The sequence below is a fragment of the Balaenoptera physalus genome (assembly GCF_965194825.1).
Source record: "Balaenoptera physalus genome assembly, chromosome: 13".
In the NCBI taxonomy this organism is placed as follows: Eukaryota; Metazoa; Chordata; class Mammalia; order Artiodactyla; family Balaenopteridae; genus Balaenoptera; species Balaenoptera physalus.
Genome location: NC_138892.1, coordinates 19701741 through 19729623, shown reverse-complemented (window position 1 = coordinate 19729623; position 27883 = coordinate 19701741). Strand labels below are relative to the sequence as shown.

Genomic DNA, 27883 nt, shown 5'->3' with positions numbered 1-27883 from the left:
GGTTTATCTGGGTTGTTTCTTCAAGAAGTTTGTCTTCCTTCCTCCCTCAGTTCATGGGACAGAGATCACATTTTCAGAGGTAATATCCTGACCAAATGCACATGGGACTGTCCTGTTGCTGGCCACCCACATCTGTTTCCCACATTCATTTACTTCTTAGGTAAAAAGCAGTGAGCTGATCCAGGAGTATGTGGTTCTTCGGTGCAAGAGTCTACGTACAAGTTTTGGAGTATTATCTGTTTGACTTTTAGAATTGGCTTATTAATATTGTACACATAAACCCTGGAGAGCATGAACATGCCCCAAAGACTCTAAGCAAACCTTTCACTGACTGATTTTCCTTATCTCATCCGGCTGCTTTTAGCTTGAGGCATACTCCTTCTGGGAAATACAAGTCTACGTTCAGAATTCTTGTGATGGTCATGCAAGGATACAGCATAGAATGTGCTGTGTTTACAAGAGTGATGGTCTCCGTAGAACAACACTTGGACAAACCCACAGAAGCCACCTTCCACACAAGCATAGAATTGCCAGCATTTGCTGGGATAGCGTCTGAAGAGTGTTTCTGTGGATACTGCGTTTTCAAAAATCAGTCCTAGAGGTTCTCAAATTGCTCTTCCAGTGACTGATACACCCCTGGGTTCTGCAGGAGCAACCCCAAAGAGAATTTGGAATAATGTGATGCACGCTTTGAAAGATTAAAAATAAATCCTCACAGTTTAAGAAGGACTTGAAAATAGGTTCACTTTTCTTTCAGGGACATGTTTGCCTCATCAGGGATATTTCTATTATTTGACATTATGGAACATTTAAAAGGCTGAGGAGTAAGAGACCAGACCATCAAATATCATTTAATAGCAATTGCTAAGAATAACAGTGATGACTTAGAAGAATATGGTGTGGAACAAATATGACTAAAAGTAAAAGGCGGAATAACTGAAGTTATGTGCTGAGGAAGCCAGTAAAACTGCTTGAAAAATTATTGGTGTTCAGGTTGTGCATAATGACAAACAACTGACTTATTTGCATTGTTTCCTTGAATTAATTAGAATAATTATTTCGGTACTATTTAGGGAGGGCCTGAAAATATCATATAAACAGTTAGAAATCATTATATGGAAAATTTGTAGCTCTGCTGGCTGGGCTGGGATGAGGTGAAGAAAGAGGAAGGATTATAGTGACATAGCAAGAAAATGCTGGACTTGAACTTTTACATTTGCTTTTGTGGTATAAGGATTTTTTAGGCTCAAACAGTACTTTTTCCCTGATTTTGCTAAGTCAGAGTCAAATTAAGGGAAGAGGTGGTCACTTGCTCATAAAAGTTGGGGCCATGAATCAGAGTGTACGTAGAAAAGAGAAAAGAGCGTACGTAGAAAAGCGTGTGACAAAGCCAATGGAGAGAATTTTGCCTTGGATGTCTTAGATCCTTAATGAGTACTCGCATTCCTAATAGTAACAACAGAAGTAGTGACAACAAAAGTATCATAAACAAGAGCTGAGAAGCAGACCAGTGCTGGACTGTGCCTGTGTTTTCATCTAGCCATAGAGAAACTAAAAAGATGAAAGGGATAAATTAAGACAATGTGATGAGTTTTTCATAAAGCTTAATTTATTAAATTTAAGAAACTGCCCTTTATTCTGAGATTATATCCATGCCATGTTATTAAAATGAATTCCCTTTTAATGACATGATGTTATGATAGGTTTTTTTAAATGTCCTTATTTTAGCCCAGTAAAGATTTTGCCACCCTATCTCAATTTCTTGAAAATTCTACTTTTATTTTTAGAAATTTTACAATTTTGAGAAATCTAGAAATTTAGGAACTATTGCATGATAATGTTTAATCCTCAAATACCAATAGGAGGTAGATATTATTGTTGTGGTGGTGGTTGTTATTGTCATTAATATCATTTCACAAAAGAGGAAGCTGAGCCTCACAGAAGTTGTTTTAATTTGTCTAAAGAACACAGCCAGAAGTGTCAGAGCCACAACACACACCAACATCTGCTTGATTTCAGCACTCACGCTTCTTACCACTATGTTATTCCTGTGGGTATTAGTTAAGGTCCAGAGAGGGCAGCAGAAACTATTCTAGGTATTTTAAACAGAGGGGATTTGTACAGGTGATGGAAGAGATGAGTAGCCAAATAAGAGATGGGGGTCAACCCAGAGATTAACAACATCAGGAAGTCACTACCATCCCTAGAACTTGAGAGACACAGAGAGGAAGTAGTGTTCCCATCTGAGAAGAACCATCTGGATGGATCTAGGTCCACTGGGGGGACAGGGTGCCACTCCAAGTGGGGGGGCAGGAACAGCAATTACTGCTGAAGATGCTACTTGAAGCAGAGAGAAAAGGCAGGAATACCCTGGTTTCTACTTTCTTCCTGCCCTCCATTTTTGTTAGTGTCTCCTACAGCCAAGCCTACCTGGAAATCAGAAAAAAAAAGGGGGGGGGGTGGCTGGAAAATGTAGAATGTTGGGAAATGGATATGAGAGCAAACAGATAAACATCCAGTACATTCTAGCATAAATATGTATTAAATTATTTCACTGTATCTTTTACTACTGCAGTGAGGGCTAGAGATACCAGAAGAGACTTTTCAATATTAACTAAGAGAATTTACTTGGCTATAGGAGGGGAATGGAAATGTTTCCATTCCCAAAGCCCTTTGAAGAAGAGAGAGACAGAAAAAATAGGGAGAGAATATTGGTCTTGGAGTAACCCTATCTTTGAATATTTTAGGTTGAATTAGAAGATCTGGGCCAAATAAGGTGGAGAGTACAATACTAGGTGTCATTTCTGCCTCTATTACTGCTGTCTCCTTCTCTAGAGGAGCACTTTCTCCATCTCTGTCTGTCTATCTGTCCGTCTCTCTATCACATCTTTTAGACATTTGGGGTTGGGAAAGAGAGTTCCCTGTTTGTGGGGTGGAATTATGGATTCAACCACAGCACTTATATAGAGAAGTTGCCATGAATAGAGACTATGAACCCCCCAAATTTCCGTTTGGAGAGACTCTCCCACTGTTCCCTCTGGAGGAGGTTGGAGGCTAAGGTGGAGCCATTGATTTCAATAAACAAAGTAGAGTTAGGAAGTTATGGGACAGTTACTTAAACTTTAACTTTCCTGGTAGTAACCATTAAAATGAGAAACCTCCCTTCTAGGCCACATTTCCAACTTTGCTTGAAATCCAAGGTCAAATTTTACTTTTGATGTACTGATGATATTGTCTCAAATCCAATTTACATCTGTTTCTGTTTTTAGTGATTGCTTTATTCTTTTCAAAATCATCTCATCCCATCACAGGGTGAAGGAAAGAACATTTAGAAACCAGATGTTGTATTAACCATAACCATTATCCTTTATTGGATCCCAAAGAGGTTTAATCTCTATCCATAAACAGGTGAGGAAAATACAAGCTTTCAGCTCAGCTTTACACTTTAAATGCCTCACTGGGAAGAGGGCAAAGGCTCTGCCATCCATCTGGCATTATTACTCAGGCAGGATCATAATTGTTGTGTTCAGCCCTATCAGACCCAAAGTTCCCCTTTTTATAGCAAACATAAATGATATACCCTTTAATATCCCAAAGTGAAATTCATAGATAATATACAATTTCAACAAAAATCAAAATGATGCCTGAACTGTAATATAAAGTATAATGAAAACAGTTCGTAGTAAAATAACATGCATTACAAGATAGAAATGCTAAGGCCCAACTCTATTGGAAAACATAGGGAAGTGGTCAGATATTTTACCCCTATGTGGAGAATTATGAATGTGACAGCTACTGATACAGGTGGCGAGTAGAGAGATTCAAATAGTACAATTAGCATTGCCATAAGTGATGTTTTTTCTAGAACAGTGGACGATGCTTGGTAAAGTTCCAAATGAAATAAAGTACCACCTTTATACTGTGGTATATATACTGACTACAGTGGTAGCATTCCTGGAAAATTCAGCTTATATAAAAATCATGCAAAAATGCTTTGAGTTTATAAACAAATTGGAGTTAGATTCTAGGCATAGGTAATTATAAATAGGTTTATCATCTACATGAAGTGTCTGGAGCTCTAACCTCTGCCCAATAAATACCTTATAACGCCCCCCCTCAGTCATTGTGATTGATAACCCCAAATGTCCCTGCATGTTTCCAAAATGCCATCTAGGGTTAGAACTGTACCCACTGGGAATCCCTAGAGTGGGATAACTAAGGCCTTTTTGAGGGACAGGGATATAGGAACATGGACGCTGTTCACATTTTTGTCCACATTTTTGTCTGTGGAAGTCTTGCTTCAACCACATTCCTTGAGACCACAGTGACTTTGACAAACTGTCAAGAGAACAATAGGTGTAGTGTTGCCAGAGCTCTTGGCAAGATTCTTTATGATCAACTTCTAGTTTTACTTATGCAGAAATGGTTTATTTCTGGACTGTATAAGGGCTCAAGACATAGCCTTTCTCACTGAGATTGATTTACCATTGGGTATTGCATATGTGATAGGAAGGACTATCACGAAACGACATTGCAATGTGAACAGTAGAGGAATGGCAGTAGGTAAGGTTAAAAGCCCAGTTGGATATATTGATTATTGAGCAGAAATTCTAATTTATCTTAATAATACCATACTCAAAAACATTTTATCACTCAAAATTAGCTATGTTTCTGCCTCTAGCATGTACAACCAAATTTGAACAAGAAGGTGACAGTCAGTACCTGGAATTGTCCTTGTGTCTGGATTGAGGCATGAATGGTGAAGTAGTGAAAACACAGGTTTGATGTCTTCAAACCCAGATTCAAGCCTACGCTGCCTGGCTGTGACCTTCAGTATGTTAAATAATATCTTTGAGCCTCCATTTCTTCATCTGTAAAATAGGGTTCATAGCAGTGCCTGACACATAGGGTTTTCATAAGGACTAATGAGAACATAGGTGAACCATTTGGTATAGTGACTGACCCATGGCAAGTTCTCAGCAAATATTAACCATTGTTGGGGTGGTGGTAATTATCACTCACACAGATCTTACAGGAAGGAAAAATACCATTTTCAAAAAGAGGCTGTAATTTGACCTAGATGATCTTAAAGGAAGACAGAATTCCTTAGGGACAGAATTGCTCTTCTGTTTAGGAAAAAACAACTTTCGGGCATATACAATGATAAAAGGTGAGCGGGCCTGCCCCCATCCCCACTATGGGCAAAGCCGTGATGGAGGAAGTAGCAGAATTTTCTTGCGAGTTCTTTCTAAGGGAGAGGATGAAGGGTTGGATAGGAAGTAATTCCTGGGAGAGTTTGCAGAAGAGAGGAAGGGAATCTTACTAAGATGAAAGTGATGATTGAGATCTTTCTGCCCTCTCACTTCAACATCCACAAAACCTTTAGTGAAAAGGCTGTCCCCAGGCTAGCCATGCGCATGCGCATGCGCACGCGCGTGCACGCCCTGCAGTTAGAAGCTTTTGGCCACGGGAGGTCCGATGCAGAGCGCAAACAGAACGAGGAGGTTAGTCCTCTTGTTGGTCCTAGGGAGAACCATGGAGACTTTGAGTGGGTGAAGTTGGGCGTGATGGTGAGCCCCACGTGGGAAAATGATACAGGAAACTTTAGTAATATTATTAGTTCCTTAAAGTCAAGTACAAAGCTCATGAGCCTTTTTTACATTTAGGTAGCTTTCCAAATAACTCACAGACGGCTTAAGAAAAGGGAAACAGAATGAGATGCTTTCAAACAACAAGAGGGAAATCACTAATCTTTCCACTTTGTGCTTCCACAAATGCTACTGTGAGTTTGATATTCGCAGTATCTATTCAGTAAAGAATTAGAAAGATTTATTGAAACAGAAATTCAGTGTTGAGAGATCACATTCTTATAACATCTCTCGATATTGGGAGTGTATTAAATGCTACTTGTATATTATGTACCCTACGTGATAGAAAACCTTTTCCCAAACGCTTTGTCATGGATTATAACTCACTGTTGGGTTATGGTAAGTGGGGATGGGTTACTTAAACCTGCTTTATTGTTAATGCACCTACTGTACAATTCATACATCTCTTACATAGTTTGTCCAAGTTCTTTGAAACATTTATTTTTAAATATAATCTGTAAATTCTATAAGATATCTCCATTCTGGTGTATGATTAGTTTTATTTTCTGGGTAAGTTTTCATGGTTATTTGTTGCAATGACCTTAATTAATAAAAATGCTACATGACAATAGAATTCTTAAGGAATGACACATTACACCAACATTGTCCAAAAGAACTAATTAATCAAACATGATTAATTTTAATGTAATTACTAAAGAAAGATATATCATTTTATTATGACGCTCTAGCCATACATTTTCAAAATATGCTTATTAAACAGTAAATGTCAGATAATGATTCAGTTAGTTACATTTTTAGAAGTCGTTAGGATTGATATTCCTCTGCCATAAATGAATTGAATAATAATTTCAAATACAATCAGAGTTAATTTAATAAAAAATATGCTTTTGAACTAAGACAGATTAAATCAATGACCAATGATTATTTTCTGGTTTCAAAGTAGCAGGGAAGATTAATTCAGTGTCTGTAAGTTTATTTATCACACTTGGCCTAAATGTGATAAAAACAAATGAAGCAAAACACATGATGTAATCCCAGTTTTCACACTTCATTAGCTCTCTCAGCAAAAAAGAGATCTGACATAGTATTTGGGGCCTTTGTATAAACTGAATACAAGCTACATGATGTTTGAAAGTTTTTGATATTTGAATAGACATTTTAATAATACACAGACACAGATAAGAGATGTGAGTAGGTGGCTTGAGGTTTCAGAGTCCCTCCTGCAGTGTGTTTAGCAGCAGGTACAAGATAAATACCCAAACAAAATCAGATTAAGGGATTAACAGTAGTGACTTTGCTATGGGTAGGTGAGTGGGGCCAATGGGTGGTTTGGAAGGGATTTTCGAGTTCTTTTTTCATTTTTCCTACTTTTACTTCAGTGCATTTTGGGCAAAAGAAAATGAGTAATGTTTAATTTTTAGATACAGTAGGGCTGGACAATTAAAAAAAGGAATATTCTAAGGATTGTGAAGGTCATTTTGAAGGTGACAGGTGATTCAGCAGGGGTTAAATAGGAGAAAATATCTCTATCTTAACTTACATTTCAATTGGGCAGTAACATTTGAACTTTTGTGTTCTCTTTTTAAGTTGTTTTTTCTTGAAAGACCTTATCAATGACAGCTGAAGAATGGGGAGAAACGGTGACCGTGTTTAAGATCAATGTGGCATCATAAATTAAGAAGGAACATGTGAAATGTATGCTTTAAAAGAGGCCCCTTTAATTCTAGGGTTTCAGCTTGGTCAGCCCTCTACAAAATTTTGAGGCAGATACTAAATGAATAAGGACTAAGAGGAAAAAAGTCAGTTTCAAAAACTCCCTGGGCCTCTGTCTCATCTGTGAGAGGTTTCCTACAAAAAGTATTGTTCCAGATAGGATTTGGTTATTTAAATTTGTATCTTTATCCTGTACCATACGCACTTAAAGCTCAGACAGTCTTCTCATCTCCTTTTTTTTTTTAAATAGAAATCACACAAAAAAGATATCTATATATCAGTTTCTAATACCTAACAGGAAAGTCTTTTAGAATATTAACATAGCAATAAGCAAATATGTACTATAGGATTAAACACTAGCATTGAAAACAAACAAACAAACCAAAAACAAAGAATCAACAAAATTTTCCTCTTGTTTTTGCCCCTTCAGATTCTGGACTTTATGAGCATTGCAGGAGAGGGGCATAAAGAATCGCGCTTATTTTATTTTAAAATTTCAAAATAAATGATGCCATAATGATGCATAAATCAGATTTATCTTTCAAAAACATTGATGGGAAAGCCCAGGTGATTTGAGTGGGAATGCTCTTTCTTATGAAGAGAGCCAAATAGGATCTGTCTCTAATAAATTAGTACAATCTTTTAAGATTAAAAATAGCAAAAACATTTTAAATAGTCTGATTATAGCTTCAACAAGTCAAACATACATTTCTATCTAGCCTATAGTTTTAAAGAGTCTATGTGGGTTTAACTTATCATCCCTCATTCCAATATAAAAAAAGAAGAAAAAAACCAAGTCATTTTTGAACATTAAGATATTCATAAAGACTGTATAAAGTAAAAAACAAAACAAAACAAAAACAAAAATATCTTCACAGATTGTTAGCCATCTCTTTCAACGGTTTCTCATAAATTCCTCTCTTTCCTTATCAGTAGATAACCCCCATCTCAGAAGGAAATACTTGCCAACACTTCCCAATGAGATCAGTGATTGCTTTTTATGAGAGCTACTGCTCTTTGAGATGTTTAGGTGAAGGGAGAATATCTTCTATAAACCAGTAAACTCCAAAGAATTACTCAAGGGGGATGTGGCAGAAGCTATTTTTAGCAGGTGAATCTATGCATTTTTCTTTTTGTTTTTATTTTCTCCACTTGCTGAATATCTGTTTTAGAGCAGAGAGCACGCGCACACACATGCACACACACGCGCACACACGCACACACACACAATGAGTAACTTAATCATCTTTTCAGTTCTGCCATTTGCCTATAAGGTCTTTTTTTTTTTCTTTCCCATTTATACTCCATGCTCTTGAATCAAGATGTTCATATTGGATAATATATTGCTAATTTTATTGAGTTTGAGAGCCAACAAAATAATGGAGCCTTCTAACTTAAAAAAATTTCCATCTTCTGCCCTTGCACCCCCAAACTCACAATTTGGTGAACAGTACACTACTTGTGAGTGATATAAAGTTGAAAGGTGGTGGTGACTAGACCTAATGCTATTTTCTTAAGCCATCTATCTAAAGAATTGTTTTTTTCATACTTTAAAAAAATATGTCTATGCTTTCTTTTTTTTCTTTTTTCTTTTTTTTTTTTTAAGTCAAGTACTTTCTTAAAGAAACAATAGCACCACATTGGCATAGCTGGCCAAACAATAAATGGGAAAGCAAAATGTGCTACATCTTCCATTTTAAGCATTCTCCCAAGTGCATAAACTAATAACAGAAACCCTGAAGCCATAGTGCATGAGATGGTTTCATCTACACAAACACTGACATTCCAAGGAGGGGAAGGATTCTCAAGGGAGGCCAGGCTTTTTTTTTTTTTTTTTTAAGATTTTTCAAGGAAGTGATTTCTTCCCAGTATTCCATTGGACTCTTAGGATGAGTGTGTGAGTGCACATGTCTATGTGTGTGTGTGTGTGTGTGTGTGTGTGTGTAGGGTGGGTATTGGGAGAGTTTTTCTTTATCTCTAGAAGAGTGGATCCTGATGGAAAGATGCTTTAACTTTTTCAGTGGAGCTTCCTCATCTTAAAATGTTCGAATAATACAGTTATACTATTTGGGGAAGTGGGAATGGAAATTTGACCTAGGTATTCAGTGTTGTCAATTAAACTGGAAATCAACCCATAAATTAAAAGCTCATTCTTACCAGTATTTATAGCTCTTTCATAAACATCTTGATATTGCCTCATTTCAAAATTCTAAAGCAAAGCTTATAAAGTTTTGAGTTGTAAGATTTTCTGTGCTTCCTTCTGTCAGTACCAGGTAGTTCTGCTGTAGTATATAGTGATCAGCTGACTTGTGGAGTTGACAGCAATTTGTCTTCTAGTTTTAAATCATTTGAAAATAAGATAGTGGGTTAGTATAATTAGTTAGTTTTTAATTAGCTGATTTGTGATACAGTTGGAGAGGACTATGTATTAGAAAAAGTTAAGAAGGGTAACATGACTTCGCATATTTAAGCTTTCCTCACTGGGGTATTTTTTGCTGTGAACAGAATTATTAAGTGAATCAAATAAGTCATAGACACTCTTAGAATTACCGTATTCAACTATGTCTGGAAACTTACAGGTCTGCAGAAGGTTGCATGTAAAGTGTTGTTCGTAGTTAGTAATTTTAAAAGATACACACTAGGAATAAGAAATAAAAATCAGAGTGCCATTTTGGGAAAATGGATCCAGCATCTCATTCCATAGAACCCATATGTCTAGAAAACAAAGGAAGGGCAAAATTACCTGTGGTTTCTTTTACATCTGTCCACAGTGATCAGAACATAGCTCTGCATGCCAGGGGTGCTAAATTCAAATAACACTGTGGACTGAGGTTAAAATACCAGTTGGCTGACCAGAGGTGTCCATTAAATAGGCCTTCTTTTTGCATATGTTCAGACATCCAGGAAATCTTGTTTTTTTCTGGCCTCTGAACCTGGAGGTGAACCAGTGGGATGAAGACTAAAGACGTTATTTTTGTTTTGCATGTACACTCTCCAAGAATAAAAAGGATATAATTTGCATGAAATAATCAAGCCTGGTTGCTTTTCACCAAAAAGTTCTAAGGCAGATAAAAAGATCTGAATGATGGATGATTCATTGTTTTAATAAGAAAATCTTGATATGTAGACAGGAAATATTTTCTAGGTCAGCATGGACCTGTCCTCATCATTGGATTTTCTTGATACCAGTTTTCAATTGAATGGATAAGACACATCCACAGAGGACTAGAGGCCACTCTTCTAAGCAGACATGAGGGAAAATTTCTAGCTGTGAAGGAAATGTTTGTCTTTCAACCAGCAACTCTAGTCAAGCATACTTTAACCAAAAATATATGTATATATCAGTATCTCCAAGGATAAGAACAAAATTCATTAAAGAAAGTAAATTCGTGACATTTTATTAGTTATTATTTCAGTATTTGAAATCTTGGGACTTTTTTTAGATTACTTGAAAAGCGGAAAGAACTGTTTTTCAAAATGAATAGAGTATCATTTATAATATTAAAAGAAGTATTATTAGGTTATTAGTAACTTCCTGGCAGAGTCAGTAAGTGCTAGCAAATGGAATAATCATCCTTTCACTGGGAGAAAGCTTTGTTTTTCTCCTTTTTTCTTTTCCTCTCTTTTCACTTTGTATTCTTAAATCCAAATGCAGAATTCAAAATCAAATTGCAGATCAAATGTTTCTAGGTTATTTTGAAAAGTGTTTTAAAAGAGATCGAGCTGTTAGCATTTAACAACTAGTTAGTTGGATAGTTAGTTGGATAGCTTCACTGACAAGAACTGGCATGTCAGGAGCATTCAGCTTATCAATTTTCTAGCTATGCTGTGAATGAGTTGTTCATAGAATTCCTTGCATCCCAGCAGCTCAAGGGCTCTGATCTTGACGCCCTCATAGCAACTCAGGATAAAAATCTGGAGCTTTATCTTTTTAATCCTCATACCACCCCTGTGAGGTAGGTAGATGACATATTGCCCCCATTTTGCAGATGAGGAAACTGAGGCACAGAGAGGTGAAGTGACTTGCCCAAGGTCACACGGTGGTGAGTCCGTGACAGAGTCGGCAGATGTTTGTTTCTTCAGCGAGAATAAGAAACCAGGACTGTTAAAATTCCTAGCTTTTTGCTTCTTCTACTCCTCTCTGGACTCGCCAATCAAATTTGCATCAGTGGACTTTGTGTCTTATTTCTTTTGGAAGGCATAATTGGGGAACTTTTCTTTCCCAAGTGGTTAAATTTTGAGTACCCTTCCCCTCTGTGTCACCTTTGGCTCCAGGCTTCCTCTTGTTTTGCTTTCACCTTTTACCGTTTTGGCCAGACTCTTTCATATAACAAACTACAAAATAGCACCATTGTACTAAAAAACAGAGTTTTACATACTGTTTGATACATCCTGTATTATTGACATGCTAAATTTACATAGTGCTTTATATGGAAAAAATAAAAAGAGAGAAGTACTGATTAGGTCGCACACTAACTCATCATTTGAAGGAGCCATTCAGAGTTTGAGACTTTCTATGCTTAAAACATATGCCTAAAATGATTGGCCTCAAAGTTGCAACTACTTGCATTTTTTTTAGCAAGATGTGGAAAAAATAAAGCTTTGTGTCTAAAATAAATGCATCCAACTTATATTTGGTACAAATGCCACAGATGGAATCTTGTGGGTTAAAAATTGGTGTGCTATTTGACTGCTTGCTGCTGCTATTGAGGAGGCCAAATTTGGCAAATAAAAAGGTGATGAAGGGGGGAGAGGGATAGACGAACAAGATTACCAGACACTGTAAAACAAACAGCCTGTGTTGCGTAGAAAGAAGTGCAAATAAAAAAATTAATAAACCACTTAGATAAGGCTGCTGAATGAATGTCTCTAGCAGCCAAGATTCAGAGACAAATGTAGTGCAACTGGATCTATATACACCCATGCATTTGTGGCTCTTGAGAGGCAGGGACTAAGATCTATATATATATTTTCTCTATAGAACATTATTGATAAAGGATCAACAGCAATCTACCAACTCCAGGACCATTTTTGCAAGGTGCAAAGCTTTTAACAATCACTCCTAAAGACATTGTTGGAATGTTTACTTGCGTATTTCATTGGGGGGAATGCCCATCTTTTGAAATGTTATCAAACTTATTTTTTTGGTAGGTCTTCTGGTGTTTAACAGGTAACTCGTGCAGAGCAAAGGATCCTGCCAGTGGCATGTCATTCTTCACTCTTCAGGAAAGTCTTCCTACATTCTGTAGTTCTTGTTTCCTGCACTCCCTCTACTTGTGTTCTTCAAATGTACTTCCTAAAAATAAGGGAGAAAAAGTGACATTACTTTGATGAAGTTTTTTGTATCCTACCTATCTATTTCTAACATTGGGTCTCAACCTTTCATATCTGTGCCTCACCACTCAATTTAACAGACAGCTTGGGCCAAGTTTTTCTGAGAAAGACATATAAGTAGATGGGCCTGTAGTTTTTAGTTTAGCCAAACCTCACTCAGGCTACTTCAATTTATCCTTGATGGCATGGGAACCACAGATTGCTTTATAATTACACAAAAATGTGTTTTTATTCATCAGCTACTATCACAGATTCCTTGACAGGAAGGAGATCCTTTAAAATTCAGTCTTCTGGCCTGGAACATCTTTTCCTAGTGAGGAAAAAAATCACATTTTGGGATCATCCTTTGTCGTTTTATTGCATTTTGTTCTGTTTTAGTTTTTGTAAAAAGGAGCTATTTCTTTTTCATTTTTTCTTTATCTCCTTTGGAGAGAGGCAGAGCTTTAGAAGTAGAAGATTGGGAATTTCTGTAGTTGATTTAGAATCTATAAAATCACAGACATTCTAAGCCGTGCTCAAATCCAGCTCTTCCATTTTCTAGCTATGTGAACTTGTGCAAGTGACAATCTCTTGTGTCTCAATTTCATCCATAAACTAGGATAATAATAGTTTCTACGTTGTAGGATTAAGGATTAAAGAATTAGAACATAAAAGCACTTATAATAGGCCTGGCACACGGTAAGCACTACGTAAGTATTACCAATTGTTATTTACTCTTATTATTATTATTTCATCTTTATTGGAAAGTAACCATTCTTGGATTAAAAATTCTGGATTCCTTGCTTTGGTGCTACCATTCACCTATCAACAAGCAATTCTGTTATCCAAGGAATATTGAGTTTTGCTTAGAAGCCCTATGATAGTAGGGACTTGTCTCTGTTCACTGTTACAGCCCCATGTCTAGAGCAGTGCCCAGAACATTTCAGGTGCTCAATAAATAGCTATAGAATGAATTGAATGAATGAATGAATATAATGGACCCTCTGATAATGTGAAGAATCAAGTCATTATACTTTTTCTGTAATTATTATTTTATCCTTGAATATACTTAAATAGCAACATTAATTTAGACAAATAAGATGTAAAATAAAATCTGGGAGGAAATAACATTTGCATGCATAAACATCAGGTGCTGCTTCTCTTGATTTTACTTCTAGTCAGGAGGCCCTTAGAGAAGGATGTAATAGATAATTATTGGTACAGAGTGAGGTTCAAGGATTCAGTGTCCTTTTTCCTGGGAACATTTTCCATCAAGACCAAAACCAAGAATTCTCACCATGGTGACCGGAATCTCCAAATTCTTCCTTCTGGCTAAGGAAATGATCAATCACCCAATCATTGTTAGAAGTTTAGAGATCATTGTAAGGGACCTTGGAGCTCACTCAGCCCTGAGAACTGGAGAGGGGAAGAAGGTGGGGCAGTATCAACTACCAGTCCCTGGAAGTTGTACCTATTGACTAAGACCCATAGGGATTTGATAATTTTTCTTACACATGTTTTTCAGCTCTACCTGGAACATTAGAGTTACCACCAAGACCTTTATAAAAGCAAGTTAGCCCTTTGTAAGTTGATGGTCAAAATATCTTGTACCTACTGAATAGAAGGAAGATCATTGTGTAAAAATGTTTATTAAAATATCTAGCTCAGGGCTTCCCTGGTGGCGCAGTGGTTGAGAATCTGCCTGCCAATGCAGGGGACACGGGTTCGAGCCCTGGTCTGGGAAGATCCCACATGCCACGGAGCAACTAGGCCCGTGAGCCACAACTACTGAGCCTGCGCGTCTGGAGCCTGTGTCCCGCAACAAGAGAGGCCGCGACGGTGAAAGGCCCGCGCACCGCGATGAAGAGTGGCCCCCGCTTGCCGCAACTAGAGAAAGCCCTCGCACAGCAACGAAGACCCAACACAGCCAAAAATAAATAAATAAATAAATTTAAAAATTAAAAAAAAAACAAAACAAAACTGGCACAATTAAAAAAAAAAAATCTAGCTCAGTGGCCACTGAAAAAAACTTTATGGGGAGAAATTGGGCATTTGTATAGGATAGCTTGAAATACTATTGTTTAAAATCCTGCCACTTTTCCCCCAAATATCGTACAACTTCTACCAAGTTCACTTAACATGCATCTGTTGCTCTGCTGTTAAGCTAACAGTAAAGTATCTGCTGTTAAGCTAACAGTGAAGTTTGTATTCCTTCCTAGTCTTACCTTTTAATCTGCTTCCTTAAAGGAGTTCTCCAGAAAATGGAAGAAAGACATATGGGGCTGCAGAGTAGAGACACTACTGTCCCAAACTCCTTGAAACATTCCTGTTCAGTTCTCAGCAGACCCTGCTGATTTTATATGGCTCATCAAAACCCCACAATCGCTATTATTAAGGACACTATCAGTCTATCAAACTAGTAACCAAATTAACCAACAGGTCTAAAAATACCCTAACTTGGGTTTTACCTCTTTTTCTGTTTAAGAGGCATGCCTGCTTAGAAAAAGAAGATTTTTAAGAATCTGGATAAAGCCCCAACTAGGAAAATGCTCCAGAATGAGATGGTAACAAGTAAAAAGAAAGTACATGAGGTATTTAATCTCCAGTCTTCCTCTCAAGCCAAATTAATCTCAGATTTCCAGAAGAAAAAATTCAAGTATCTTCTATGCTTCCCTCTTCAAATTCATGAGGGCTGTAGCAAAAAGTATTGGGGTTAGCTTGGCCAGCCATATAGATCTTATTCTTTTCCCCAACAGAGAGATTCTTTTTCCCTCAAAGCAGAAGTCTAAAGTGTAAAGTCTGAGTGGAGGGATCTTCTGGCCTATTTCTTCTGGGTCTGTCTCGGCATCGCAGCAAAGTCATGGGCAGAAACTCACTTGATAAAGCTGACACTGCTCCAAGCAGCATGGTTCCCATGCACACAGGCGTATGGTGGAGGCCATTCAAAACCAGCTGGGATGTCGTCTGGTTTGCATTTGGCTCTCTTCCCAGGCTCTCACATGTGACTTCTTTGTTGCAGACAATGACAGTGACAAAACAAAAGCACTCAGGGATTTAGTCTCAGTTGCATCTGTTGCTTTGCTCATTGTCTTAATTTAATGACGCGGGCCACCTGACAATGGGTGGCAAGTGGAGACACGTTAGAAGCAGCCGTCGGAGCTGGCACCCACCTTCAACGCACTTCTTGAAGGGGTTATGAAACTGTCCCACATTCAGCCAAGCAAAAACTTTTCACTTCAACAGCTTGTCCAAGACAAACAAACCAGCTGAAACTGTTTCTAGTATGCAACTAGACAGATTTTTGAAAGGAAAACAGTAGTGAGTAAATACTGTTTCCTATTGACACCAGGGAAGGTAAGATTATTTACAAAAAAAATGCTGGTCCTTTAGCTCACTGGGGTTGGTTGAGGAAATTTACCCTCTGAAGGAAGGGTTAACCAACTCACGAGGAAATAGGTTTGATAGGGGTTAATTTGTGATATACTTTATTACACAGTGTGTACCGTACACAGGTATTTAGGAAGCTGGAAAATGCCCTGAAGGGGTCATTCATATTCCCCCGTTATCTCTTAGCACATCCTAGCTCTTGGTTTTTTCCAAAGGAAAGCTATCCACAAACCTTTGGATTAAGATTGCTGAGAGCTAATGACAATGGCAATACTAGTAATCTGGATTAAAACTTGCACACACTTTACAGTTTACACGGTAGTCTCAGTGAACCCTCCCAACAACCTTGTGAGATGTTGTTTGCATCTGTCTCATTCACAATCCGAGGCTCCCTAAGATTTAGGGACTTGCTTGAGGTCACATAGGCACAAATCGATAGACCTAGAACTAATAGTAAACTAATTTATTATTTTAATAAAAGAATAACAATTCTATCACTTGAACATTTGTATGTGCTGGACACTGTATTATAAGGTGCTAATTGTATACATTCTCTTATTTAATTCTCACAGTTCTCTTGGAGATGGGTACTAGTGCCTTGCTCATTTTACCTTTATGGAATAGGAAGCTTATAAAAGCTAAACAACTTTCCTAATTTCTTAGAGTGAAGATGTGACCACGGTTGGAATTTGTATCAGTCGCTTCTGATTCTGGAGCTCACCAGTTAGCCACTCTGCCATACTGCCTCTCTAAGAGGTAGGACAGTATCTGGTGCCTCAAAATCCACATCTCTTTCCAGTAACAATAACTGATAATGTCATGAGCTGCCCATGATCCCAAATGGTGGTAGATGCTGGTTTGGAGGGTAAGGCAAGACTCTAGGGAAGTGGGTGCCCTCCCTTATCACAATATGAGCTGAGTCCTGTTTTTATGGTTAGTGATAGAGGTCTAGTAGCACAGCATTCATTTAACAAAAGCTAACCCTGTGGATGTTATAAGCCCTTATTTTCTCCCTGCCTATCTTTATGAGATTTTGCCCGAGAGACAGAATCTAAAAGAAGGATGATAATAGGCCCTTTACATTTTCGGGAGGGAGCAGTGATGTTTTCAATAGACTCTGTTTCCATCTGCACCCACTGCAAACAAGTTAAGTATTGTATGACATAAACTCTAAGAAAAGACTGGCACCCTATAAAAAATGCTAGGCAAATACTGTCCATCATGGAATGTTAGCAGCCTACTGTACAGCATAAAGTTCTAACTGAGCATTGACCTTCTCCTTAACAGGGCAAAATGGAAAAAAGAAAGAGCAGTGGATGATTGAAGAGATGGCCCAGATGTCAGCTCTTTACCTGTTGAAAAGGATGTGCTCTAGCTATTTTTCTGGTTTGGCCTGGAGACACGTGAAATTGTAGAGGATGATTTAGATGTCTCAACATCAACTTTGATGTCTCGTTATTTTGGGGGATTACAAGTTCAAATTCCAGGAGAGTGAGGTCAGTCTTTCATCTGTGGGAGCCAAGCAGAGTGAGTGTCATGCAATCAACTCAGTGCTTTGGGATGTGACTTTTAAAACCAAAGGACAAAGTGCACTTTTCAAGAGACGTATGCTCCTGGTGGAGTAACTGCCTCTTTAACAAAGGGAGAGATGTATAGTCTGGGCACAGTGTTGGTCTGCTCAGCCTCTTCTTTACTTATTTTTTCTGGAAAGACCTCATCCTATCTTTTATGTGGTTATAGAGGGAATGCACACTTTTTCCAGTATGATTGTCTCCTCTGGCCATAGTGGATGGGCCTGGCACACCCCTCGCATAGCTCAAGAAGAGTACGGTGGGGAAACCAAGGCAGACCCAATTTCTGGGAAACACAAGACTCTTTTATTGGCCAGCTTTGGCTCAAGGGCTCCTCAGTGGCTTTGCTGAACTTTGCTTAGACTGTTCAGCAGTCTAGGATGCTTCCACCCAACTGTCTCTCTTCCTCTGCTTCATTGGGGTCAGACTTGCATTGCATTCTGACGGCTTGTTCAGGCTTCCCTGATCCTCTCCTATTGCTTTTCACATGGGCATTCCCCCTAATGAAATCCTTGCTCCTTTAACCCAGTCTCATTTATGTTTCTCGGAGGTCCTGGGCTTACCTACCTAGCTTGGATCCCAGCTCCCAGCACAGAACTGTGTGACCTTTGACAGTCACTACGTTCTTCTCTCCTTCTGTTTCCTGTTTTGTAGAGTGAAAGGGTGGGTAAGAGCACCCTCCTCATACCGCTATGATTGCATGTGATCGCGCTTACACATTTACCTGGCAGAGGCGTGTGCAAGAGAGCCTGCTGCTCCAAGGGCCCTTGGTTGAGATCTATTTTGTGAACTTGATGGCAACAGCAGTCTGTTCTGGCTTCTGTGCTGTCAGAATACACTCTGGGTCTACCTTTGTTAGAGCATTGATGTGCTGTGGGATAAATTATGTAAGTGTTCACTTCCCCACTAAAAAGTAAGCTCCTTGAGGGCAGGTAGCATTGTTCCTGCACCTCTGTCTCCTCCCTGGATGCATGTTGCTTTGAGCAAAGTGGCAAACCAGGAAACGCTTGTTAAATTGAGTTAAATTTCCTGCAGGAGTGGTGGAATAGAGTTCAGGTCATAGCGAGCCTTGCGTGGCTTCCTACTTCCTGCTGTGCACAGAGCCCCCTCCGGTCTCAGAACTTACAACTGGCGGGTTGCAGTACAGTAAATATCAGCGAAGAAATGCAGAAGAGAGAGCACAATGCATGGTTAACACGCTAGAGTCCGTCTTGAGTTTGGATTCTGGTCTGAACACTTGTTAGGGCAAGATCTTGGCAAGACGTTTAGCTGCCCTTAGCCCAAGTTTTCTAATCTGTGCAATGCGGGTAATTATAGCATTTGCCCTACAGGCTAACAGTGAAGATTGAATGAGGTGATTCGTGATAGCGCTTACCACAGAGCATATGCCTAATAAATAACAGCTATTATTATTGCCTTTTAAAAAATAGTTACTGTTGTCAAAGCACACGCCATGCTTGGGTGCTGCCCTTTCTCTGGCTGGTGAAAGAGTAGTTATTTACTGGGTGCCCAGGACTCCCTTGAGTGCTGGGATAGCAGATGTATAGCTCTTTTTTCTAGTGACTGGTACATCCCTAGGAATCCCCAGGTTTAGGGAGTATATTTATCCCATAATTATTCACAAATTATCCTGTCTTGGCAACTTTCTTACTTTTCAAAGGATACCACCTGACTCTGTTTCAAGTATTTCTATCTGTGATGTAAGAAATCACTACCAAAATGGTTTAAAAGCTGAAAAAGAAAAAAAAAAAAAAAAAAGGAAAGGGAGGGACTTCCCTGGTGGCACAGTGGTTAAGAATCTGCCTGCCAATTCAGGGGACATGGGTTCGAGCCCTGGTCCGGGAAGATCCCACATGCCGCAGAGAAACTAGGCCCATGTGCCACAACTACTGAGCCTGCACTCTAGAGCCCACGAACCACAACTACTGAGCCCGTGTGCCACAACTATGGAAGCCCACACACCTAGTGCCCATGCTCCGCAACAAGAGAAGCCACCGCAATGAGAAGCCCGCGCACCACAATGAAGAGTAGCTCCCACTCACTGCAATTAGAGAAAGCCCGCCCACAGCAACAAAGACCCAATGCAGCCAACAATAAATAAATAAATAAATAAATAAATAAATAAATAAATAAATAAAAATTAAACAAAAAAAAAAAAAGGAAAGGGAAAAAAAAGCTGAAGGGTATTTTCCCTTGCCGGCAATAGTTATTTATGTTGCCTTTAATAGTCTTGAAGGATGTTGTAAAATACTTCAGAGCTGCTTAGACTGTTGATTATATGGGCAGCCTGTTTAGTTAGCTGTTTGTGTTTGTGTTACATTTTTAAATTAAGAAAAAAAACTTTAAACACACTATCTTTCCCAGAGGGAGTTGATTTTGGAATTGCTGAAAGGTTCAAATGTTGTGGTATTTAAAAAAGTGGAACACCAGATTCTAGCAATTTCACTGATATGTACTAAAGATTCAGCACATTTTTACCTAAAAACTGGATTTGATTATTCTTTTTCTCTTAAGCCTCCAAAATGGCATTGTTTCATCTGACATACAACATATGCTGGAGTACTTAAACTCATGTATGTGGTAATTTATATTATAATATTCTGGGGAGATGCAAGGCTCAGGGTTGTTACCTTTTAGAGTCATTTCAATGCAATAGTGATGAGTTCAGAGGATTAGTAGGAAAGGGTGTTGCCCTCTTCCACTCATTCTTTGTGTGTGTGACAAATCTGGGCAGAACATTCAAATACTGTGTTCTGAATTTTCCTCCTCACTGAATTGAGAGAAATTTTGCAAGTTTGGAAGGATCTTCTGAACTTTTAGGATGAACAAAATAACACTATGACAAGTTAAAGTGATTTGCATCTGTTTGAGGTTGATGGGAGCCTTCAGCATATAAGAGTAAACATGCATGGTGCCAGCCAGTGCTTTTCCAAGACAGAAAATGGTGCAAGAATAATTCATGCGTGTATACAGTTTTTAAAAAATCAGAATCATTGCATTGTGCCAGAAGTACTTTTACTTCCATCCTAGCATTTTTTGAAGAAGGAAACAAATATCATTACTGACAGAGACAAACCAGAGCCATCCAATCGTGGCCTTGGTCAACCAATACTGACAAAATAATGCTATGTATTTATTGATTCCTTTATACTTTTCATTTTTTCTAGTCCTCCAATGCCTCGTGAATGATTCAAGCTTGCCACACTCATACCATGACATAAATATCACATGTTCCCAAGTCTACAATCGTCAACTGATTAGGAATCTTTACCCAACCCTCAACCTGCCATGGTCTTACTTGTAATCATTTAGAATTTTTGTCTTTCCATAATTGTTACCTACAGCTGTGAAAATAGCGCATCATATTTTCATGGATGGCGGAGCTGGTTGGTCTTTGATTACATGACCTCTTGGAGCTGTCCAGACAGAAAGCTCCATGTGAATGTTTATATATTTTACACAGAATTTTGTAAGAATTTTGGCATGTGAATACCAGCGCTCACGCACACACACACACACACACACACACACACACACACACACAGAGAAAAAGCAAAGGAGAGAAAATAATCTCCTTCCCTTCAAAACTATTTGCTGTAGTTAACTACAGATTGTAAATTACCACCAAGGGTATCTAGAATTAAAATTAGTTGGATGGACTTTTAGCATTCTTATTTCTATCAAACCTCTACTTTTTCAAAAGAGTTAGTTTTCTGACCAATGGGTCTTAAAACTGTAACCACATTAGTGAATAAAATATAGATGGAAATTTTAGAAAATGTTTTCTAGCTCTTGTTACTTATCTAGCAATGGCCCATTGAGCTATGATTGAGTTCCTAGTACGGTGAGAAGTTTCTGCTCTCTAGAAGTACCAGACATAGACTCATAGACCCATTGTCCCACATCTCTCATAATTTCCCTGCTGTTCTCAATTTCCATTTCTCTCTACTTGAGTTTAAATGTGAGTATATATTTCTAAACCATCTCTTTTGGTTGCTAGATAAAAATGAGGTAGCACTAAGGCTGTTAAAGGAGTCCCATTAAAGAAGGAGTCCCAAATAGACGGGTATCAGGGAAAGGTACTCAGATTTCAGTTAGGCCTCTGAGGATGGGGAAGCTGATTTTGACCTTGCAGGTCTGGAAGTTTAGTGGCCACTGAAGAACCTTTGCTAACCTTGCCTGTTCCTTCTTTAAAAGTTAACTTATCTTGCCTAAGTCAATATATATTGTCACTGATTTTCAAAGGATTCAGTAGCTGGGCTTTTAATCACTGAGGAATTCTATAGTGGATATTTCAAACCTCATAAATGGCATTCTGCTTCCTCTAAAATGATTTACCTTTTCCTTGCTACCAAAGGCTTCCACTTTAACTCCAGACTATCAACTTTGCCCTTGGATTAAAAGTCAGCTCGCTGTTTTCTAGTAAATATTGCCAAAAGCCCTATTCCCTTCACATAGGCAAACAAAGACAATAGACCTCATCTTCCCCCATGGATGCAAGTGGACTTGAGAAATTGCAAAGTTTATTACTTAAGAAAACATTGTTTCCTGTTGGTGATCGGTGGGAGGGAGACAGTCAGGAGATGGAGGAGAGAGTAGGGGAGGGGCTCTTCGGGAGCTCATTTCTTTTCCACCCTTACATCCTAACAGCACGCACATTAGAAGCTATATGAGGTTTTGTTTGTTTTCAAGAGATGTTTGAAAGAAGATCAAATGTTTGTGAGAGGCACCGGATCGGCAGCCCTAGAAACTGAAATGTCCCGGAAGCTGTGTGAGCCCGGAAATATCCCACATTTTTATTTATTTTGGCAATTTTACTTTAAACTAGTAAGAGCTGGAGTTCATGCTACAATTAAATTTTCCTCAGGCACCATGAAATGAAAACACATATTACATTTGATTTTAACTGGTTGAGAAAAATGGTGGTTTTCTGGAAGTTCATTCTGTGACCTCAAAATAAAAGTTAACGGTTCTTCACGTGGGACAGCAAAGCTTCCACTGAAGTTGGAATAATTCATAGAACTGGGGTTCTCTGGGTTGGAAGGATTCTTAGGTCATCGAGTTCTCTTTTCCTATCATATGCTCGAAACACACTACCATGTCACTAGAAAGTGTTGGTAAGCTTGAGCTTGGAAGTTTTTGTTGATAGGAGCCTCGCTTCTACTTGAAGAGACCTATTTCTTTTTCAGATGGCTCTAATTTTAAGAACTAAGTAAAATAATATCAACTAAAAACTTAATAGTGCTTACTATGTGCCAGGCACCATTTTAAACACTATAATATATATTTGTACGCACACACACACACAATCTCAATAAATCCTCACAACTCTATGAGGTAGATTCAATTATTACTCCCATTTGGCAGATAAGGACTGAGGCACAGGTAAATTACATGATTTTCCCAAGGCCATCCAGCTATTAAGTGAAATAGCCAGAATTTGAACCCAGGCAGTCTGATTCTAGATTCTGTACTCTTAACCACTATGTTTTATTGTCTCTCCAATCACTATAATTCTCCTTCCTGCCTTGTACAGAGGTTTGCACATCATAGGTACTCAATAAAAATATTTTCAACAATTTAAGGATCATGATTCCTTACATATTCCTGTTAGTTTTACACACAATCATCAGTTTGCCCTACAAGAAACATTTGAAACAGTGGACTTTTAAATTTTATTTATTTATTTATTTATGGCTGTGTTGGGTCTTCGTTTCTGTGCGAGGGCTTTCTCTAGTTGCGGCAAGTGGGGGCCACTCTTCATCGCGGTGCGCGGGCCTCTCACTATCGCGGCCTCTCTTGTGGAGCACGGGCTGCAGACGCACAGGCTCAGGAATTGTGGCTCACGGGCCTAGTCGCTCCGCGGCATGTGAGATCTTCCCAGACCAGGGCTCGAACCCGTGTCCCCTGCATTGGCAGGCAGACTCTCAACCACTGCACCACCAGGGAAGCCCCAACAGTGGACTTTTAAATGATATTTAATACTCTGCCCACTTCAAGAAAGCATTGAGGGGACGAATAGGAACATAACATTCACTATAAGGTCCTCAACCAGTTGCCTCCTTTAGCAGTAGGTTCTTGAATGATTTCAATTTTGGCTAGAGTAGGAAATTCCAAATATGCAAGACTTGTGCAAGCACAATTCCTCTGCCTTCCCTTTTTTACGCTGCACTTGCCTCACTGTCTTATGCAAGGACAAAAGGAATTATTTCATCTCAGCAGTGCTACTTACTTTTATGGTCTATGTCTCTAATACTATTCCCCTCCCTATATCACTCACTTGTCCATCCATCCTTTCATCCATCATTATATGCCATGTATCACTAGGTGCTTAGGACTGATTCTAGAAGGGATAAGATGGAAAGACAACAATAGATTCTTCCTGTTTACTTAATTCATATTATTGAGAAATCACACGTAGGCATTCAATATGACTGCTTTAGAGTTGATAAAACCCATTGCAAAAAGAAGTGGGTTTTAACTAATAGTCTGGTAGTTAAGCATTCTTCAACTAGAAAGTTCTATTCCTTTTTTTTCTTTTAAAGTCTTTGCCTTACATTCTCTTGAATGAAGTTCATCATTGGGTATAACTATAGTTTATCCAAAACCCTGTGTTATAACTGACATTGATTCAGTCATCAAGGAAAAAGGGAAGGGATAATCTTCTAAGAAATCTTTCCATAGGACATGAACTGTTAATTCTTCTACCAAACTGTGGTCCCTTGAAAAGCCATCACTGTTCGCGGGGTTACTCTCAGGTGGTAGAAACAGTAGGTATTGGCTTATGCCTGAGGCTGGTTCCAAAGCATGTATGTATCAGCAGGAGAACTGGGCATTGCCTGAATAAGGTGGCTGGCCAGATGGGCTCAGGCACCAGCCTGGCTTTTGTCTGTTCTAATAAGCCAGGACCTACTTTGCAACCATAACAGCAGTGTCTTGGCTCCCATGTGGCGCTTTGACATGCTTGTGATCAGACCTTTTCCTCCTTCCTGGCTTGAGCCTTGGGCATATCCATATATTATATATCCTGGGTTTTCAGTGACCCATGGAGGAAGGATGATCCTGAAGTAGAAAGCATGGCTGGGGCATGAAGGACAGGTAGAATGAATGTTCCTTTATACCATGACATCTTCAAAGTAGGCTACTTCGATGAAATGCTTCACTTCTTGGTTGTCATCCTCTTACCCCAAGTGTCATCATTTGCTTGGCTGAGCACTTCTCTCTTGCACCCTCTCTCACCTCTTATAATTCACAATTTGAATGATCTTGAGGCTTTTTGCTTTATTATCTATGAAGACCCTAACCCTACTGTTTAAAATCAAGGAAGCTGAAGGAGAAAATCTCTAAGACTCAAATTCTGTGATTCTACTTGACTTTTCTTTACCCTCAGGAAAATCTACCGCTCTTGCACTCTTTCACCCCCTTCCTTCTGATGGAAAATATTAAATTAGTGGCAGACTTCATGTGGCCATTTCTGCCCTATCTTTTCCTTTTGGAATTCTTTCTTAGTCCCTGTTGATTGTGTGCTGTTCTCTGTTGGCCAGAGGAGGGTGGCTTAGAACCCAAGCCTGTCTTTACCCATTTCTGTATCTCAGTATCCTTACATTCAAAATGAAGGGATTGAAGCAAATGATTTGCAGCTCTAACATAACATGGCCCTAGTATTTCCATGGAGCAGAAACTCATAGGACTTCAGGTCTAAAACTCTAGATTTGTGTGTGTGTGTGTGTGTTTGTGTGCGTGCATGAGAGAGAGAGAGAGAGAGGGAGGGAGGGAGGGAGAGAATTTTATAGGTGATGGAATCACAAGGCAGTAGTCAAACATCAGAAGTCTTTGGTTTGGGGCTGAATTGTGTCCCCCACCAAATTCATATGCTGAAGTCCTAACCCCTAGTACCTCAGAATGTGATTGTATTTGGAGATAGGGTCTTTACACAGATACTTAAGTGAAAATGAGGTCATTATGATGGGTCCTACTCCAATATAACTGGTGTCCTTATGAGAAGAGGAAATCTGGGTACAGAGATTTGTATAGAGGGAAGATGATGTGCAAACACAGGGAAAAGAAGGCCAATTCCAAGCCAAGGAAAGAGACTTGAAACAGATCCTTCCCTCCCAGGTCCCAGAAGGAACTGACCCTGCCAACACCTTGATCTTGGACTTCCAGCCTCCAGAAATGTGTGACAATGAATTTCTGTTGTGTAAGCCACCTAGTCTGTGGCACTTTATTATGGCAGCCCTATCACACTAATACATCTTTTATGTCTGATTCCAAAGTGCACACAAAAAAGTTCAGTGACCTCCTCTCATAGGTAAGCTCTCAGGCCTCATGGGCCTTTAGGCAAATACTGGGTGCCCTTTGGCCCGAGCTTGACTAAGAAATGCAGCCTCCAATGACACTGTAGGAAAGGAAATCTGGGAACTTTTATGACACAATTCAGTCTTGCTGAGAATTTGGGGCTAATATTTAACTCTGGATATATATTGACATGGAAATTCTTGTAAAATTCACACAAAAATTTAAAATGCATATAAAAGCCTTGATTTTTATTTTAATTATTTTACTTGTTTTTTTGGTGGGGAGGGGAATTGTTTTATTTGCCTCTTTCATAATTTTTGTTCTTTTTTCATTCTTGCCACTCTCTTTCTTTGGACTTTCTTGGGCATGACATTTTCCTTTTCCATTTCTCCACGTTTATTAGTTTCTCCACATTTCTCCGTTTCTCCTCCTTCTGTCACATGATTTCTCTAGCTCAAGCGGGCCTACTTTTCTTCATTTCCTCTATAGCATCTCCCACTTTTTTCTCGCTGTCCGCTTTTCTCTCATCCTCCTTGCCTCTGTCTTAGTCCTTCTCTCCTCCGTTTTCCTTTCTTGCCTGTGTTCAGTTTCTAGCTCCAGTCTCCCTCCTCTGCTCTTTCTTCTTTCCTTTCATCTGCTGACTTGCTTCCGTCCCCTCCTTCTGTTCCCCTCCTGGATGTTTCTTTGGCCCACCTTTCCTTCTCCTCTGAGACTTCGTTTTCTTGTTGGTAGATGGGGGCTGATACTGTAAACATCACAAAAATAATTGCATTGAGAACAGGTGGTTCCCTTGGTGTCCCGGGAGACAGAGCCTTTGGGTCAGCCCAGAATGCCTGGGCTCCATAGATGCAGAAGACATCATTGGTGCTGGAGAGGTGTCTGGACCTCAGTCACTAGACCTGATATTCCAGAACTTTGGGACTCATCTCTGACACCACCCACCCCCTCCCCAACTAGAAATTGAGAGGCACTGTGTCACCTGGAAAGAGAAAGAATTAACCTGCCTTCACCCCCTCAAGCACACCTTCCAGCCACATTCATCTAAAAGCTGTTTCTGTGGTGCTTGCTCCCTGACTCATCCTCTGGCTACTGTGTTCTCTGTGAACCAGGTTGTGCCTAGTCCCTTTCCATCACTCAGGGTGGCTCCCTGGGGTCACATCTCAGCTAAGCCCCCTGTTCCAGCCTCAGCTGCAAATTAGGACCAGGAAGCAGCAAAGGTGTTATTATGTACTTCTTGGTCTCTCATCTTGTGCCTTCTGCATGATGCTAGTTTTGACTCCAAAGATTAAAACCTCAAGTTGTTGTTTTCTTTTTTGTCAACAGAGTCCCCAAGGAGACCTGAGAGCTTTTTACTTTCCTTATTCATCCTTCCTCATTTTCTTCACCTTCTCTTTAGTTCTCATTCTTTCTACTTAATCACTAAAATGTAGTCACTTATATTCATTTGTTCACTTGTTCGTTCACTCATTCAACAAAAATGTATTAAGTTATCAACGTGCATCAGATGATTTACGTACTTTTGATGTCATAGATAGTACCTCTAAGGCTTGTTTAAAGTCTAGCTCTTAGTAAGAGACACCTGCAGATTTTGATCATTAGAAATGTTTTGGTATTCTTAGAGCCAAACAGAAGTTTCTATTTGTTTTTATTTTCTTTCTATTTTGTTTTTATTTTCCTTTATGTTTGCCACTGGATGTGAATTTCTATTAGTTCCCATTTTAGAGTGTTTTTTTTTTCTTTGCACCTTTGCAGAATACCAGGACTTGAAAGGTCACTACTTTGTTCATGCAGTTATGACAGAAGTTAACACTTGTCCAACAGTTACTTTGTGCAGGCATGTGAAAAGCATTGCATGCGCATTAATGACCTGATGAGGTAGATAGTACCGTTATCCCAACTTTACTGATGAAGCTAGGGCTTGAGAGGTTACATTATTTCGCCAAGGGCTCTCCGCTGGTGGTTGGTGAACCTAGGATGTCAGTTTTGTTTGAT

At 39.1% G+C, this 27883-nt stretch overlaps 1 protein-coding gene across 3 annotated transcripts in view; it reads right to left on the bottom strand.

The window, feature by feature from the left end:
• The window catches only part of IGF1 (insulin like growth factor 1), a 157616-nt gene that overhangs the window by 67734 nt on the left and 61999 nt on the right, over positions 1–27883 (bottom strand). The window contains exon 4 of one of the 3 annotated variants that reach the window (XM_082419550.1): positions 6256–12618. The exons of 1 other annotated variant lie outside the window; for it this stretch is intronic. In XM_082419550.1, coding sequence (XP_082275676.1) covers positions 12559–12618 — 60 coding nt within the window. In that variant the 3' untranslated portion in view covers positions 6256–12558. One more of the 3 variants, XM_082419549.1, reaches the window with a different exon arrangement.